This window comes from Camponotus vicinus, unplaced genomic scaffold, assembly GCF_025532165.1.
Source record: "Camponotus vicinus isolate PSW18456_S1 unplaced genomic scaffold, iyCamVici1.0 SCAF_2, whole genome shotgun sequence".
NCBI classification, from domain to species: domain Eukaryota; kingdom Metazoa; phylum Arthropoda; class Insecta; order Hymenoptera; family Formicidae; genus Camponotus; species Camponotus vicinus.
In genome coordinates this window covers 11875899-11891716 of record NW_028141956.1, presented here as the reverse complement: position 1 = coordinate 11891716, position 15818 = coordinate 11875899, and the positions used below count along the sequence as shown (strand labels likewise).

Here is a 15818-nt window from a genome sequence, read left to right as displayed (position 1 = left end):
TCAAACGCATTTCCTCGGTAACATTAGCAATTGCTCGCAATACGCGAATTCTTAAGAGTGTATAAATTTCTATCATGTATAATTTTGCAAAGTTTCTTATTTCGCGAGACGGTATAAAGAGAATACTATAATAGTCGAGGAATGAAAATGTCTATACGTATTATCTACGTACATCTAGGTATACATGTATCGTTTACATATTCAATTTAATGGCATTTCCCATTCTCTCACGTGTGAATCTCTCGCGATACGTTTAAATGGAAGCGTCGAATCGGACATTACTTTTCCGCGCGGGTCCGATGCAGTAAATCAACGCAACGCTACGGCACGCAATTTTTATCGGTTCGCGCGCAGTTCGAGAGACAGCGCAGCGAGAGCACCGCATAAAACAAAGCGGAATAACGCGCGAGCCAAGGCGCATTATCGAGGCGGATGCCAGGGATTCCGTTGTACAATTCGCGAGCCAGAGAGAGAGAAGGGAAGGAGGGGAGGGACAACATCGATATTCTCGAAGGCAAGGAAAAGAGAGACAAAGAGAAAGCGAACGGCGAGCCGTGCGTAGGTAGCCGTAAACATCATAGACGAGAGAGAGAGACGCTTCGGGTGAGGGAGGGATAAGGCTCGAGGGATTAGATAGACCGCGAAGAGAGAGAGAGAAAGAGAGGAAGAGGGGATAGTGTTGGAGTAAGCGCGAGGAGCCGCTGAAATTCCGACGTCGTCGGCCGCTTCTCGGATTCCTTTGTTTGGTCTACAGTTCGCAAGGAAGAGATGGATAAGAAACGACGTGCTGGAAGGCCGGGAGAGTTTCTCGTCTCGTTGTCGGTTGGTGGTCCCCGCCGCGGAGACGAGCGGTATGCGAGAACCGGTGGTCCGGCGGAGTGGGACCCGCCGCGGGCCCAGCGTCGGCGCGAGGGGATAAAACGGAATCTGGCGGGGTCCGGCGCGGCGTCGGGGACGCGATCGTGTGGGGCGCCGCGTCGGGACCGTGGGGGTCTTGTGAATGAATCTATCCGATCCCCTCTCCCTTTCTCTCTCTCTCTCTCTCTCTTTCTCTGCTTCCTTCTTCTTCCCGCTCTCCCCGACCGCGGCGAGACGACGCGGCGCTTTTGGTGAGCACTCCGATTTCAAACTGGAATTCTTTCGCCTCTCCTCTCTCTCGGCCTAACCGTCTCGTTCTCCTCCGCCTCGTTGCAGCTTTCTTCCCGTCCTCCGACCATCCTTTTTCTTCCTTTCTTTCATTCCATCGCCTCCTCGGGCGCTTCTCGGTACCGCGTTCGCAGGATGATCGAAGATGGGTTACGGAGAGAGATGAGACAAACCGCTCGCGTGGGAAGACTATATACGAACCTTGGGCACGTTACACGCGTATCGTATCCGATGCAACGATGTTTTCTCAACGTTTTTAACGTTCAATCGCACATTATCTTCAATTACGACAGCCGTCGATAAATATTTCACTCCGAGTATCATTCGTAGCTGTTGTTCGCTCGTTTTTCATCGACGAATCGCTCGGCTTGCGAAACGCGTACATCGGAAAACTTGTGAATTTTTTACGAGAGATCGCACTCGTGCTCTCGAATTACGCTATTCGCGCTGCGGGAACTCGTTTCTGCGCAGTATACGAGCGCCATTCTCACGCGAGGCATTATTGACTTTTTGCTCGCGCTGCGAAGTGGTCCTCTCTTCCTAACTAAAAAGGTGAAGTTGAGTAGGAGTGCCCTCCTTGGGTTTAATGCCGCGCCGCGGTGATCTTCTGTGAATGAATATACCTGCCTGCGCCCTCCGTACGTTCCACGTTTTCCTTTTTGCCCCGCCGGTCCTCGCAGTGGCGGCTCTTTTGCCGCACGCTCCTATTTCAGACTGGAATTCTCCTACGCCGCCCGCTATATTCTCGCTTTGCTTTTCCTCCTGTCGTTTTTTCTAGTAAGCATCAGACTTCTCGGTATTCTGTTGTAGAGGTGATCAAGGGCGAGGGCCCTGGCCCCGCGTGGACAGGGTCAGTATATGAACGTGTGAACGAAGCCAGAGGCAGATTGCAGGAAAGCACCTGTTGGCTGGTAACCGTCTTTCTCGCTCTCTGCCTCATAAATTTCTTCACGATGAACGCTCCATGATACGCGTTATATTATATATGCTGTCCTAAAACATATGCTCTTAATTTCGATAAGAAGGGACTTGTAAGATAATCTTTAACGAATATGGAATTTCTTTTTTTGCCATAAGATTTCGAAGAGGAAAATTATTTTTTGCAATTTTTTATAATATTTGATACATATTCTTGGCAATTAAATAAGTCTCGATTTGAAGTGCTCGAAAAAAGCGAAATTTATTCATTATTAATTTGAATGATAATTTAATGAGCTTTTGTTATTTACATTTTAGCTTTTTAATTGCAGCAATTTGAAATAAGGAAAAGTTAGTTATTAATCATGAAAAGATTGACACACAAGGGCATATAAAAAAAAAGAATTTGCTATTAATAATGAAAGTGAATATTCTGAGACATATCGTAAACATATCAATTAATTAATCAATTTTCGAGTTGACTTTCGAACCAATGTCCAATATTTTATTTATGACAGACTTATTTAATAATTATTTTTTCTCTTATCGAAATAACATATTTTGTTATCTCGTGCACGATAAATTTTCTCCTAGATCTATAATTTCTTGCGATACGAGAGCGAGTTCTGTAACCATTTGACAAGCTTATTTCTCTTTTCTTTTGACTGCGCTCGACCTAATCTCCATTTTCCTAGCGAGTGTCCTTTTCGAGATCGTGAATTATGGACTGGCACGTAAACCCTGTGTGTACACGCGGGCAAACCTAACTAAATGGTAATCGACGACGATTTATCTTCGGCCTCGGTCGCGCCTACCCGTCCCACTTGGGTATTTCCATGTCACTGTTCGATCTGTGTAAGAGGCACCTGCCACTTGTTGAACCGCTGAAAAACCGCAGGAGGAGCATTTAACCGGTAATAGGGAAAAATCGGTATGCCGACTCGGGACGAGCAGCTGTCACATAATCTCGAAGTCAAGGATTCGTTTGGGGAAAAAAGTGAATAAATAAGCTCCTATGAAGCATGTCATTTATGTCGCAAGGCATTTCAAGGCTTGAGACCCTCGTTTTTAATTTCAAGACCAGAGACGCCAAGCTGAATCTAGGACACGTTGCGACACTTAGTTTCGTAATTAAACCACAACCAACGACATCTCTTTCTTATTCGTCTTGCCGTCCGATTTTTGAAGTTGAAGTTAATAACAGTCATTTCGTCTCCTTCCCGTCTCCACCTACTTCACCTTGATTCCCGATCGATACTCTTTTTCCTTTACTACGTGCCACTCGAGAATGACTACCGAAACTTTCGTCGCGAAGTATTCTAACGATCCTCCTCGCGGAAGAGAAGTCCAGAGAACCTCCCCCTCCCTCTTCCTATTAAACAAACTCTCGAGTCTTATTAAAATTTTCCGACCGACGCCGGGCGTCTTACGTCTACCTGGCCTGGCGGTGGCAACTCGTCGCTCGTCCAAGAACTCCGGACGTTTAATTCCCGATAATTGCTACCACGGTCACGGACTCCGCGGGGCTCGACTTCAAATTATTGCGACTTCGTGCCTACATCCTTACACCATCGTCACTGTCTCAAGATACTTTCTCAAAGGGTTCCTTACTGTCTGTACCTATCTACCCCTGCATCCTGTAAGCCTTGTTCGCGCGCAACCGCGTTTACAGAAGCGTGGCGGGATATACAAAGCTACCTTTTTCGTCTACTTGAAGCCGGAAAATTTATGGCCGGTTTATGCTCGAGCTTTGAAAAATATTGTTTCTTCCAGTCGAGTTAGCGATGGCACGGAGGGCGGGGTGAAGTCGAGAGGAGTCTCGGAAGAACGTGAAAAATTGCCTACGAGCGAGCTCGTTCTTCCGCTACGCTATACTTGCGAAACGAGGAGTCGTTGTTACAGAGATCCAATGGATCCCTCGAAACTGTCGTTCTTTCCATCATAGATCGCTTCCTCAAGAAGCGTCGCGCCGTCTCCTCTATGCCATTGCTGTGAAAAGTATATTCTCGCGCGAAGAGAAAATGATGTAGATAAACGTCCGATTCGTTCACTCGTGAACTCATTTTCTCGAATCATTCGTCATAAATGTAATGAAATACGGTTGGAATTATAAAAACTAGATAATTTTGAGGCAATCTTTATATTAAATTTGATTAATGATAGCATGATAAAATATACATATAAAATATACATATAACATATATATATATATATATATATATATATATATATATATATATATATAAAACATTATATATACACCATATATGAACATATATAACATACAATACAATTAAAAAGAACCAATGTTAACAAAACAAATAAACATTAGATTTAATGATTTTTGATCTACTAGATTTTTAAAATGCTTTTAATCGAGCAGAGAATTAATTATGGTTTAAAGATCACGAAACACTAATTGAAACATAAAGAACAGAATATTCGATTATCGAATTATATTCTATAATTTTTGATTTTGAGAGAGACGGTACTATAATACACGACACTCGGTTTTTCGTGATACACATCGTGTGTATACGCGTTCACCTTTGTTGACATTCGTGCGGCAGCGGACAACGACGCAAGCCTACGTGACGCATTAACCCTCGGGACGCCGTCGCGACCAGACGTGATCGTTTCTCATAATTACATACATCTTTACGATTCGAATAATTAGCAATTAACAATCCGGATAATTAAATAACTTTCGCGATTTGTAAAGGACGATTATTCCGCAGGTATTTCATATCATTTTAAAGAGTTGAAACAATAGAGAAAAACATGTTACGGTTAAATACAAGTTATATAAATTATTGTTAGGTTAGAGATTAGGTTTTTACTCAGATAATGAACATTAATTATAATATTTAGAACACGATAACTTTATACGTTTTTTTAATCACTTTCAATTCGAATATACGTATCTCGCGTCTTGATTCTTTAAGCATAATTTGCCTTTTTTATTGAAATTAAGAGATCGCAGAATCGTCATTTGAGTAATTTAAATATTGAAAAACTTCATCGATCGCAATAATTATATATATATATATATATATATATATATATATATATATATATATATATATATATATATATACATTTCGCGGAATTCATGTGTCAAAAATATATTGCATATAATATGTGTGTGTACATTGTATGAAATTTTAATAGTACATACATTTTTTTCGGACGACTCATCGTGTTTTAAATAGTTTTAAACTCGATTTTTTGACTAATCGCTTTGTAACACGTAATATCAAGAAACTGAGAACGCCGTTTTATTTACACACGGTCGTTTTTGTTAGTGTCATTCGCGAAATTTGAGCAAATACGTAGTGTCATTCCGTGTGTTGTTATTATTCCTCGTTGTGTGACCGTGACAAATACTAGAGAGTATCGAACGCGATTATTCTTCATATTTAGTTATTGACAAAACATCGCAGATACGACGAGGGTTGATTCCAGAGATGTCGCGATAAGTTTGATTAATAAATGTAATTGTAATCTTTTGACATTTTTCAATCTTGCAGTTTAAATTCGACGCTTGTACATCGATGATTTGTTAAGACGCAGGATTTAATCCATCGAAGGTTATCACGTGAACAAGTCGACATATTTTCGAATGATTCCGCGAATCATATATATTTTTATAATACGTACGTAGAGTATAATCGTTTTATAGAAAAAATAACAGTATAATATATTAATTGCGTCATTCACACAAAACACGGAAAGTGCTGTTAAGAGCAACAGGTGCAGCACCACGACGAATTGCGCGTGAAGTTGATTGCCCAATTTTTCACCATTTGAAGTTCGATCATTACGCTCATGGCGTCGCAAGGGTTTTCGCGTAGTTTTCGCGTAGTTTTCGCGTTTACTCTTCTACGAAGTAATAAAGTGCGTGTCGCGTACAATTAATGTCGGGAGTGACGTGCAGAATGATCATCGTATTGCAGTAACTAGTGCAAGCACGATCGTAATTTGTAAACGTGTGTTCGCGAGTGAGTGGTGAGTGCCAAGAAAATGCGACAGGAGATGAGAGAGGAGGAGGAGGCCCAGGGAGGCATCGGGTATCGACGAAGCAACCATGAGGTAAGAAATTTGTAAATTATTTAATTTATTTGTTTGTTACTTATTTTGTTTGTTAATCTTTTGTATATGAGAATTTTACTAATTGCTTACAAAATAATTATCCCGCGCAATTTTTTATTTATATTTCTACAATAATGACTCGTATTACATTATTGTGTAATATCATGCATGTAAAATGTATTCTAGATTTTATTTTAACATATATACTTGTAAAATATACTTCATAATTAATATGTTTGTATATAAATGCACATATAAAACATTTTCAACATTGTGTTTAAAATTCATAATTGTTTACTTATTTATATAAGAATTAAATTTTCATTTATTATATATTTTATAAAAAGATTTATATATCTAAATATTAGTTATTTAGATATTATTTGAATATTATATGTAATCTTTTTTATTTAATTTTTGTTATGAGCTCAATAAAAAATATTTAATTTTACGCAATATTTATTGAAATATTAATTATATAACATTGTGTTAATTTAGAAAAATACATTCATATTTTACAGATTAATATCGTGTACAACAACTCCGCTGTTTGCATACCGGTGAGTGTTAAATTATTTTGTATTATTATGCAAAATTTGTATATAAATATACACACACACACACACACACACACACACACACACACACACACATTATTACAATTATTATACAAACAAAAATTTTTTAATTCAAAAATTAATTAAAATTTTATAAATAAATATAATATTTCAATATAAATATCCATATCTCAAAATAAATGGACTGAGACAAAAATTAACGAATATTTAATCTTGGAATACATATAACTCAATTGATTTTACAGCATGTTAAAAGCAATGAATAACTTTGTAAAATAGAAATTGATTCTAAAATCTTGATAAAAATATTATTATTTCATATTTTTGCCAAGCTTTTTACCAAGTACTTAACATATATGTAGATAACATATATGTAAAAAATACAATTTAAGAACACCACAAAAGATAGATAAGACATATCAATAATATTACTTTTACAAATTTAATATCATAATTATATTATAATTAATTATATTTTTAATGTATAATTTAGATAATTAATATAAAATAAGGAAAAGAAAAAAGAAATAAAATAAAATTATACAGGAAAATAAAATACTGACTTTTATACATATATATATATATGTATATATATATTCATAAATATGTATGTATGTATGTATGTATGTATGTATGTATACGAAATAAAAATAAATTTGTATTTTTATAAAAAATATTGTAAGAAACAGTTGTCAACATTTTAATTATTATTTGCTCAATTTCTTTTTTTATCTTTCTAATGATATTAAATAATATTAAACAAGAAATTTTTAAAAAAGATTTGCATTCTCTTGATCTCTATATTTCTTTCCAAGGTTAGATATTATATAAAAAAGGATATATATAAAACAAGTATTAAACAATTTGCAAATATTAAACAATTGAAATTTGTTATTAATTTTATGCACACTTGAAGAACATCATGACAAATATATTTACTTTGATGTATTTTGGCTATAATATATCATACGCAGAGATCTCTCTTATATTAGATGAATCGCTAATTAAATAAAAGAGCGCTGCTAATTACGCGCGCCTACACGATGGCGAATTTTTAATGAGTACTTAAAGGCTCATTAAAATGCAAGCAGCAACGTTTCACCGGACGATCAACCGACGTAAACGTGCACATACTATACGACTCAATAATTATCTGTTCTACTCTTACCAACGTAACAATTTTTTCTTAAAGACTCGATTTCCCTCTCTCTACTACGTCGTCCGGTGTTCTTTCTTACGATCAGTTTGTAATCCTTTCCTGTTTACCAGCGATACACAAAGTATGAGGATATATATGCAATTCGAGAAACACGTTGCGAATTAATGGCGAATTAAAGTATCAAATAAAAAAAAATTTTTTTCATTCCAACGACAGTAACATATAGAAAAAAATGCAAAAAATCTGGCCAACTGTTAAAGCTTTGCAGGAATCATGAATTAAAATAAATAAACAAATAGTTTCCGATTAGATGTATAATTAGATGAATATATAAATTTATAAATATATAAATATATAAATTTATAAATATATAAATTTAAGAAAAAATGGAAAAAAAATTACATATATGTATACATATATATATATATATATATATATACAGGGTGAGTCAAAAATATGTTTTAAAAATTTGTGAGCGTGTTCCTGGATAAAAAGGAAGAACAAATGTTCATATGAACATATGGTCGCAAATGCTTTGTTGTCGAGATAATGGACATAAATCAGCAGTATCAAATAATGCTTTATTTGAACGTTTACAATTTTGTTATTGTTGTTTATAAGAAATGTTCTACATGTCCCACCACCCCTACCCCCCCCCCCCCCCCACCCAACCAAACCAAACCACACTACCAACCAAAAAAACAAAAAAAACAAACAACAATAACAAAATTGTAAACGTTCAAATAAAGCATTATTTGATACTGCTGATTTATGTCCATTATCTCGACAACAAAGCATTTGCGACCATATGTTCATATGAACATTTGTTCTTCCTTTTTATCCAGGAACACGCTCACAAATTTTTAAAACATACTTTTGACTCACCCTGTATATATATATATATATATATATATATATATATATATATGTATGTATGTATGTATGTATATATATTCTTATTATGATAAATTTTCTAAAAACATCTTAGATCAGCACAGGCAAGTGTTATATATAAATTCTAATACATGTTAATTATTTATTTATTTATTTATAAAGATTTTTTCCTTTTATCATACATTCTTAGAGCTGATATTTTCCTCTCGACACTTCCGGTTGCTTCGCTCGAGAACAGGATGCAACCTGTGCTAGATTGCGATTATTTCTATTATAATCTGACGGCGGAATCGGCAAATCGTAAGCACTGTTTACAGGACGTGACGTAATGATTGTACCATTATTCCCGGTATTATTAGTGGTTACCTTCGCGTTTCTTTTTTTTTTCTTTCTGATGATTCACGACAGGATGCATCGGCTTGTCAACGGTTAACGGTACCAACGACGCATGTCGCTATAAAAAAGAAGAGAGAGAGAGAAAGAAAGATACGGGAGACGCCCGTTCGTTTCCTGCTTGCCTCTTTCCGCAATTTCCGCGTAAGAATTGCAAGTGATTGTCATTCTCACTCTGTGGCGCGATCATTTGACAAAAAAAAATAATTAAAATATATTAAAGATAGATAATTGATTATATATCTAAATATATTAAAGATAGATAAAAGATTGATATATCAATCAGAATTATTATATCAGAATTGTGTATAATACAATTTTTTCTTTGAGGGAGACAGAAAAATTGAAACGAATTGTTCGCAGTATTTTTATGTTCTTCAAGAATATTTATAATTTATAATTTTACTATATCGATAGATATTATTATTAAATAGATGTGTCAATAGATACACTAAACATATACAAACATTCGTTACATAATTTTTTGATATCTATATTTGATAATAATTATATATGTAGGTTATTTTATTTACAAATTATTGCAAAGTTTTGAATCATAATAATATGACTAATTTATTCTTTGTTGAATTTGGAGATTTTTTTGTAGGATAGATTATAGTTTTTGTAAATTTTTTTTTGTATTTTCAAGAAGCTTAGAAAGCTTTATGAAAGATCTACAAATACTCCGTGTTTTTAAAAAAGCTACTTTTACAAAAAATCAATAACATATGTTACATTAATAATGCAAATCTGTTATATTACTACTATTATATAGTTCATCTTAACAAAAGTATAGCGCTATTATATATTAATAATATTATTGTTGTTTGAATGATATTGTTTTTTCCTTTCAATATTAAATTATAAAACTAATACTAAATTACAAAAATTTACATGCATAGTTTGTTAAGAAATATAATTTAAGAGTCCCGTTAAAAAGATATTTACTATCTACCAGTCTACTAATCAAGTATTATCAGAACAATCGTTTCTTGTTGAAGGAAAAAGTTCATAATTTTATAGCTTCTCTCTTTCATTGGTTTTTTTTATTTTTTAATTTTTTTATTCTAATGTCTATCTCTAACAAGCATGACTGTTATCTGACGATATCTCTCTCGGGATAAAAAAACGGATGCTCCTAAAACAACAATTCATTTTCGGCCGATAATTTACTGCGCGCCATAGAGGTCCAGCGCCTCTCGTTCCGAATTTCCGAAGTGATCCGGCTTCCTAGAAGATCGCCGGACATTGCCAAGCGATCCTTTGTTGCCAGTAGATTAAAAAGGAGCACCGCCTCTATTTCTGTGTTCGGCATTTCGGCTTACTCGTCTTTTTTTCCTTGACTCATCCGTTGATCGTTGAGGATTATTCTTCTAGTTATTTTTTTTTCTTCTTACTTTCTGGAATTCTCATTGTCTCTTGAGGCGCTCGTGCAAAAGAGGCGCCGCGATAAAGAATAGTGCTTTGTGAATTGGCACGTGTAACCGGAAGAACCTGAAAACCTCAAGAATTTTTTCTTGACCTTTAAGAATGAAAATTTAACGTCCTGAACAGTAGGCGAATTTTAATTATTTATTGCAAATATCTAATTAGAGATCATATGCTCAACGATACGATAAGTGGAATGGAATTTTAAACAAGCGTCATGAAAAAGAAAGCTCGTATTGTATTGTCGAAATTCTATTTTCGTTTCGCGCTTCGCATCTTCTGTACCATCTCACGTTCCGTTCAAACCTTATGTGCCAACGTTAATTGTGAGTTCGCTTCATGACAATTTCACGAGATATCGACTGTCGCCAGTAACGAACGAATGAGGAAAAAAAAGCGATCGAAGACGACAAATTGCCGCGACCTCGACGTGACAATTGTTACAAGAGGTTGTTGTCGCACATAGCTGCAATAGAAATGTCCGGTTAATTCCTGGTTGCACACTGTGTGTCACGCTAATGGTGCTACGGAAGCACCGTTGCAAAAATTATCTATCCAGAATGATAAATAACATATGTGTCAAAAAGACTGGACTTTGTCGTTGTTTTTCACGTGCTGTTTTTAACACCGTTAATAGAAAATCGAAATATAAAAAAAACAAAGAAAGAGAAAATTATGAAATTCTTGACTCTTTCTTTCATATATGTGAAAGAAGCGAAGTTCTGATACGTATTATATAGTTGATACGTATTCATTTTTAATTTTTATGATAAATGCCAGATTATTTTTATAATAAATTATTAATATATATTAATTTCATCATAATTTTTATCATAATTTATATGTATTAATTTTTATAATAAATTCAAGATTACTTATTTATTAGGTTATTTATTTATTAGTTTAAAAAATATTTATACATTGTATATTTTTATATTTTAAAAATATATCTATTCCAATGATCTATTATCTTTCCATTCGTAGAAAGAATTAATTTATTCGTTAAACAATCGCAAAATTTTTACATATTTAAATCGTGCCAGCGCTTTCTTCTTGCGTGCTTATAATTGCGACTTTCTTTCCTTCTTTTACTCTTTTTTTATTTCTATTTAACTTCTGCTTCGGCTAAACGCCATCGTTTTACGATCGTTATCGACGGTATTCAAAAATAATTGCATTATTCTTGCAAATGTATCGCAAATTTGAATCGATATGCAGAGCATACTTTGCGCGGCCACGTACCGTCTAAATTCGCCATGCAAAATACTGTCTCGTTGTATATCGATCCGACAACGTTAATTGACGTGATGCCCCAACTTTTAGATATTGGCTGTCACGCGCGACGACCATACGACGGCGAACAGAAAGGCGAAGAAGGAAATAATTAAAGAAACGTCGGTACCATGCTTTCCGTTCCGCGACCTCGTGATTAACGCTCGGAAACAGTTAGAATGTTAGACGGGGAAGTTAGGCAATCGATCGCGATGTTTAACCAACGTATAGCATATGTGAATAAATCTGACGTTTATCCTTGAAAGAAAAAATTTCATGTAGTACACTATTAATTCTAACTATGATTAGACGAATTTTCTTTTATGACCGTTTGTTTTTTTTTCTCCTAACACGATGACGCAATCGCGAGGTGGACTTATTTTACAAAAATTTGAATACGAAATCGCGCAAACATATATGCAGAGAGGCAGTGCATTCTGCAATTTCAATATTAGTTAACATTTCGAATAATATAATTCCAGGAAGGGAATATTTTATACTTTAGCGTCTTTTTATACTTTCCGTTGCGCGATGTCGATATCTATTCCATGCAAATCCGCGCGTTTTTTTGCATAAAACGCGTTTACGTGCGTGGCGTAAGTATGTCGTCGGTTTAAACGCGAGAGAGAGAGAGAGAGAGAGAGAGAGAGAGAAAGAGGAAGAGCCACGTCTTTCCTTTTCTCGCTTTCTTTCCCTCTACGCCTTCGGATCTCTCGGAGAGATGCGAAGCTGGAGAGATCGCGCTCGTATCTTTTAGAACTAATAAATAGAGTTCCTAGATAAGATTATATATTCCCGTGCGAAGGAAAATAGTTTTCGCCGAATTCTTCGCGCCGGCTTCCTTCCTTCTAATTTCGATGCGTCGCGTTTCATCGTCTCCGGCTGCGTCTTGGGAAAAATTCACCTTCGTGCCCCATTATTCGAGACGCGATTACGCGCGGCTACGTCTCGTAAAAATGTCGCCGAACGTAATACGTTTGCGATAAATATTCTCTAGAAAATACTGCAGAAGTCCAATGCCGTTCGGACAATTCAATTTCGTTCTGTCGATGCATCTCTTCTTCTCTATATTTTTTCCCTCTTTTTCTCTTTCTTTTCGTCTTTTCTCGGACGAGCTTTATCAAGTGACCTGATCGCTCGCGTTTCCGTCTGCTGATAAATATTTCGGTAGACTTTCTGATTGTGCATCATCTTTGATGTTCCGTGTTTGCAAATTAATTTACGAGATAAAATAAATATTACGTTCCGCCACTTGACGTTTTGCTGGAAATTTTCGTTATTTAATTCTGAAATATGTAAATGGTTTCGCTGAACTGTCAGATTAAAGACTTAATTAGCAATCTCAAATCGTTTAATTGTATAGAATTACTATTAAATTAAGAATCGCGTAGATATAACGTGTTGATACACAAAGTAAAACATGCTACATGTTCCGCCAGCGTTGTTTTGACCGCCGGATATTTTCGTAATCCAAACTGGGAAGGGGGGGGGGGGGGGAATGTAATTGGTTCCACTAAACCAGTAGACAGACTTAATTAGTGATTTCGGATGTTCTAATTGTAAATGTGATAAGTATTTATAAATCAAAAGATTTTGAGAGATGAAAGCGGAAACAAGGGGTATCAAATTAACATTGGACAGTGTATAAAAAAAAAAAATAAACGTCGACACAATTTTTTACGCATTTCCTTTTCACATATATTTTATTCATAATACTTTGAGAAAGATGCGGAAGCGGAGAAAGGATATTCTATGAATATTCTGTAATTAATTAAGTTTGCATTTAATAAGCGATATGGCCTGGTCAGTCGCTTTATCTTCTTATTATCGTTTTTTGTGTGTATATATTTATAGAACACGTTTTACTATTTTAAATTTCGGTTGCTCTCGCACGCAACTCGGTCGTTTTGGAGAGACGGAAGGAGAGATCTAGAATGCGAATATATATATAATTATCGACCCTTATCATTATTTAATATTTTAAACAGTTCGGTACTCGTCCGCACGCCGTACATACATTACGTAAGGAGCGAGCACTTAGCATACGTCAGGCTACTTAAGCAAGACTCGTAGATAACGTTAAAAGCGGCGTTTCTCACGTAGCGTTTGTTTACGAGTTTAATAATGCAATACTTTTGTACATGTTACATTAATCTGTGTTCAAACCGGAGAGATCTCAAGGATACCAGATACATCTACCTCCGCGATATACACATCCATCCGTCTATTTACTAAAAAAATTTGTCGTGTTATCAGAAAATCGCATAATTGCGTCTCGGCACAAGGTAAAAATAAATGTTACCGGCTAAAAATTGCATCTTAATTCTCAGTTTCTAAATGTATTAATGGAAGAGGAAATATATCTTCTCGAAAAAGATTTCGGAATAAAATATCTTTCCAACGCGTCATAATATTTGAAGCTATTTTGCAACAATCTCGCGGCGTTGAAGAAGGAGGTCTCATTTAGGCGGCGGCGACGACGGCGTTCAACTCCGTGGACTACGATCGCGAGAGACCTTGAAAGGCACGCGAGGAATCCGGCTCGCCGCGTACGTTCTCGGCAGTATAGCGAGCGAGCCCCGCGAGTTTCCTACACTCGTGAAACAGAGCGGCGATAAACTCACGCGCGCTGGTTCGTGCGATTAGCCGGTATTTCGAATTAATTAACGACCACCAACGCCGAACGCCGTTGCTCGTTAAAGTCTCGTGCGCTCTGCGCTCGAAATAGCTCGCGGATTCCTTCACGCTCGCGCGCTTACGCAAGCCGCGCGGACCCGCTTGAAAGAAAACGAGGAAATCGGAGTTATCGGTGCGTTAAGATACGGGAACGCGCGCGGACGCATTTTTGACGGAGAAACCGCCGAAGCCGGTTTTAGAAGCGATAGCAGCTATTGCGCCAAATTATCGGTGCGCGTTTGAAAAATCTGCCTTCGCGTGCTCATCCGAGAAGTGCTAAGATCAGAACTAAAATCTAAGAATATTAAGATTTACATTATTTTATTCGTTAATATGTTATATATAACATTTTTTAAATGTATATTATTTAATATACATGTTATTATACAATTGATTTTACATGTAATATATATTTTTTTATATAATTTATACTTTTGTACGCAAAAAAGGGGAGAAACCCCAGCAAGAGAAGGGATAATTTTGTAGATATTACTTTGATTCACTTTCGACATGAGCATGAAGCTAGAGAAGCAGCTTTTGCGAGTCGCGCTAAAACCGAAAGTTTATCTGGACCACGTATGGTTGTACGTTTACGACCGCAGGATGTGGCCTTGCGAAACGTTTCAACATGGTCATCGGGGAATTTTGAATGAATCTGCGGTTTCTTTCGGTACGATAAGCCTCTCGTTTTTCGTCCCTCTCCCCGTCCGGTGAAGAACTCTTGCAAAAGCGCGCGCTTTCGTGGTCTCGTGATAAGCGTGTCTGATAGCGGAAGAACGTATTGGCCGGATTTCTGGTTCCGCTGGAATTTCCAGAGATAGATTTTTCCGGATGTTCAAATCCCCCAAAAGCGCGCGCATATATGTTGGTCGTTAAATCAGTTGTGTCAAAGAAAAGACACAACGTCTAGATCTCTGATCATCATATAAAGACTTAAATAAAAAGAAAGAAATAAGAAGAAAGATTGGACGTAATTTTTTTTAAAATACGCGTATTATTTTCCCTTCATATTTTTTAAAAAATTATCAAACACAATTTAAATAAATAATAAAAATTATCAAATTTCTTTTTTGATGCGAAATAATGTAAATGCATTTATCATTTTTCTCTCACCTTATTATTACATTAAATAATTTTCTCTCTTAAATAATTGCTTCTATGTGATAACAAAAATAATATAATAATATAATATTTATTTATAATCTATATAAAAAAAAATTTATTTTATAATATTTAATTTAAAAATCTATATTGCAATATTT

The 15818-nt window shown here is 35.8% G+C and overlaps 1 protein-coding gene across 3 annotated transcripts in view; it reads left to right on the top strand.

The window, feature by feature from the left end:
• The window catches only part of Pdk1 (Phosphoinositide-dependent kinase 1), a 304096-nt gene that overhangs the window by 158894 nt on the left and 129384 nt on the right, over nucleotides 1–15818 (top strand). The window contains exons 1-2 of one of the 3 annotated variants that reach the window (XM_083091682.1): nucleotides 6073–6156; nucleotides 6678–6716. The exons of 1 other annotated variant lie outside the window; for it this stretch is intronic. In XM_083091682.1, the coding sequence (XP_082947808.1) occupies nucleotides 6088–6156; nucleotides 6678–6716 (108 nt within the window). In that variant the 5' untranslated portion in view covers nucleotides 6073–6087. Of the gene's footprint in view, nucleotides 1–6072; nucleotides 6157–6677; nucleotides 6717–15818 lie in introns of those variants that run through there. One more of the 3 variants, XM_083091683.1, reaches the window with a different exon arrangement.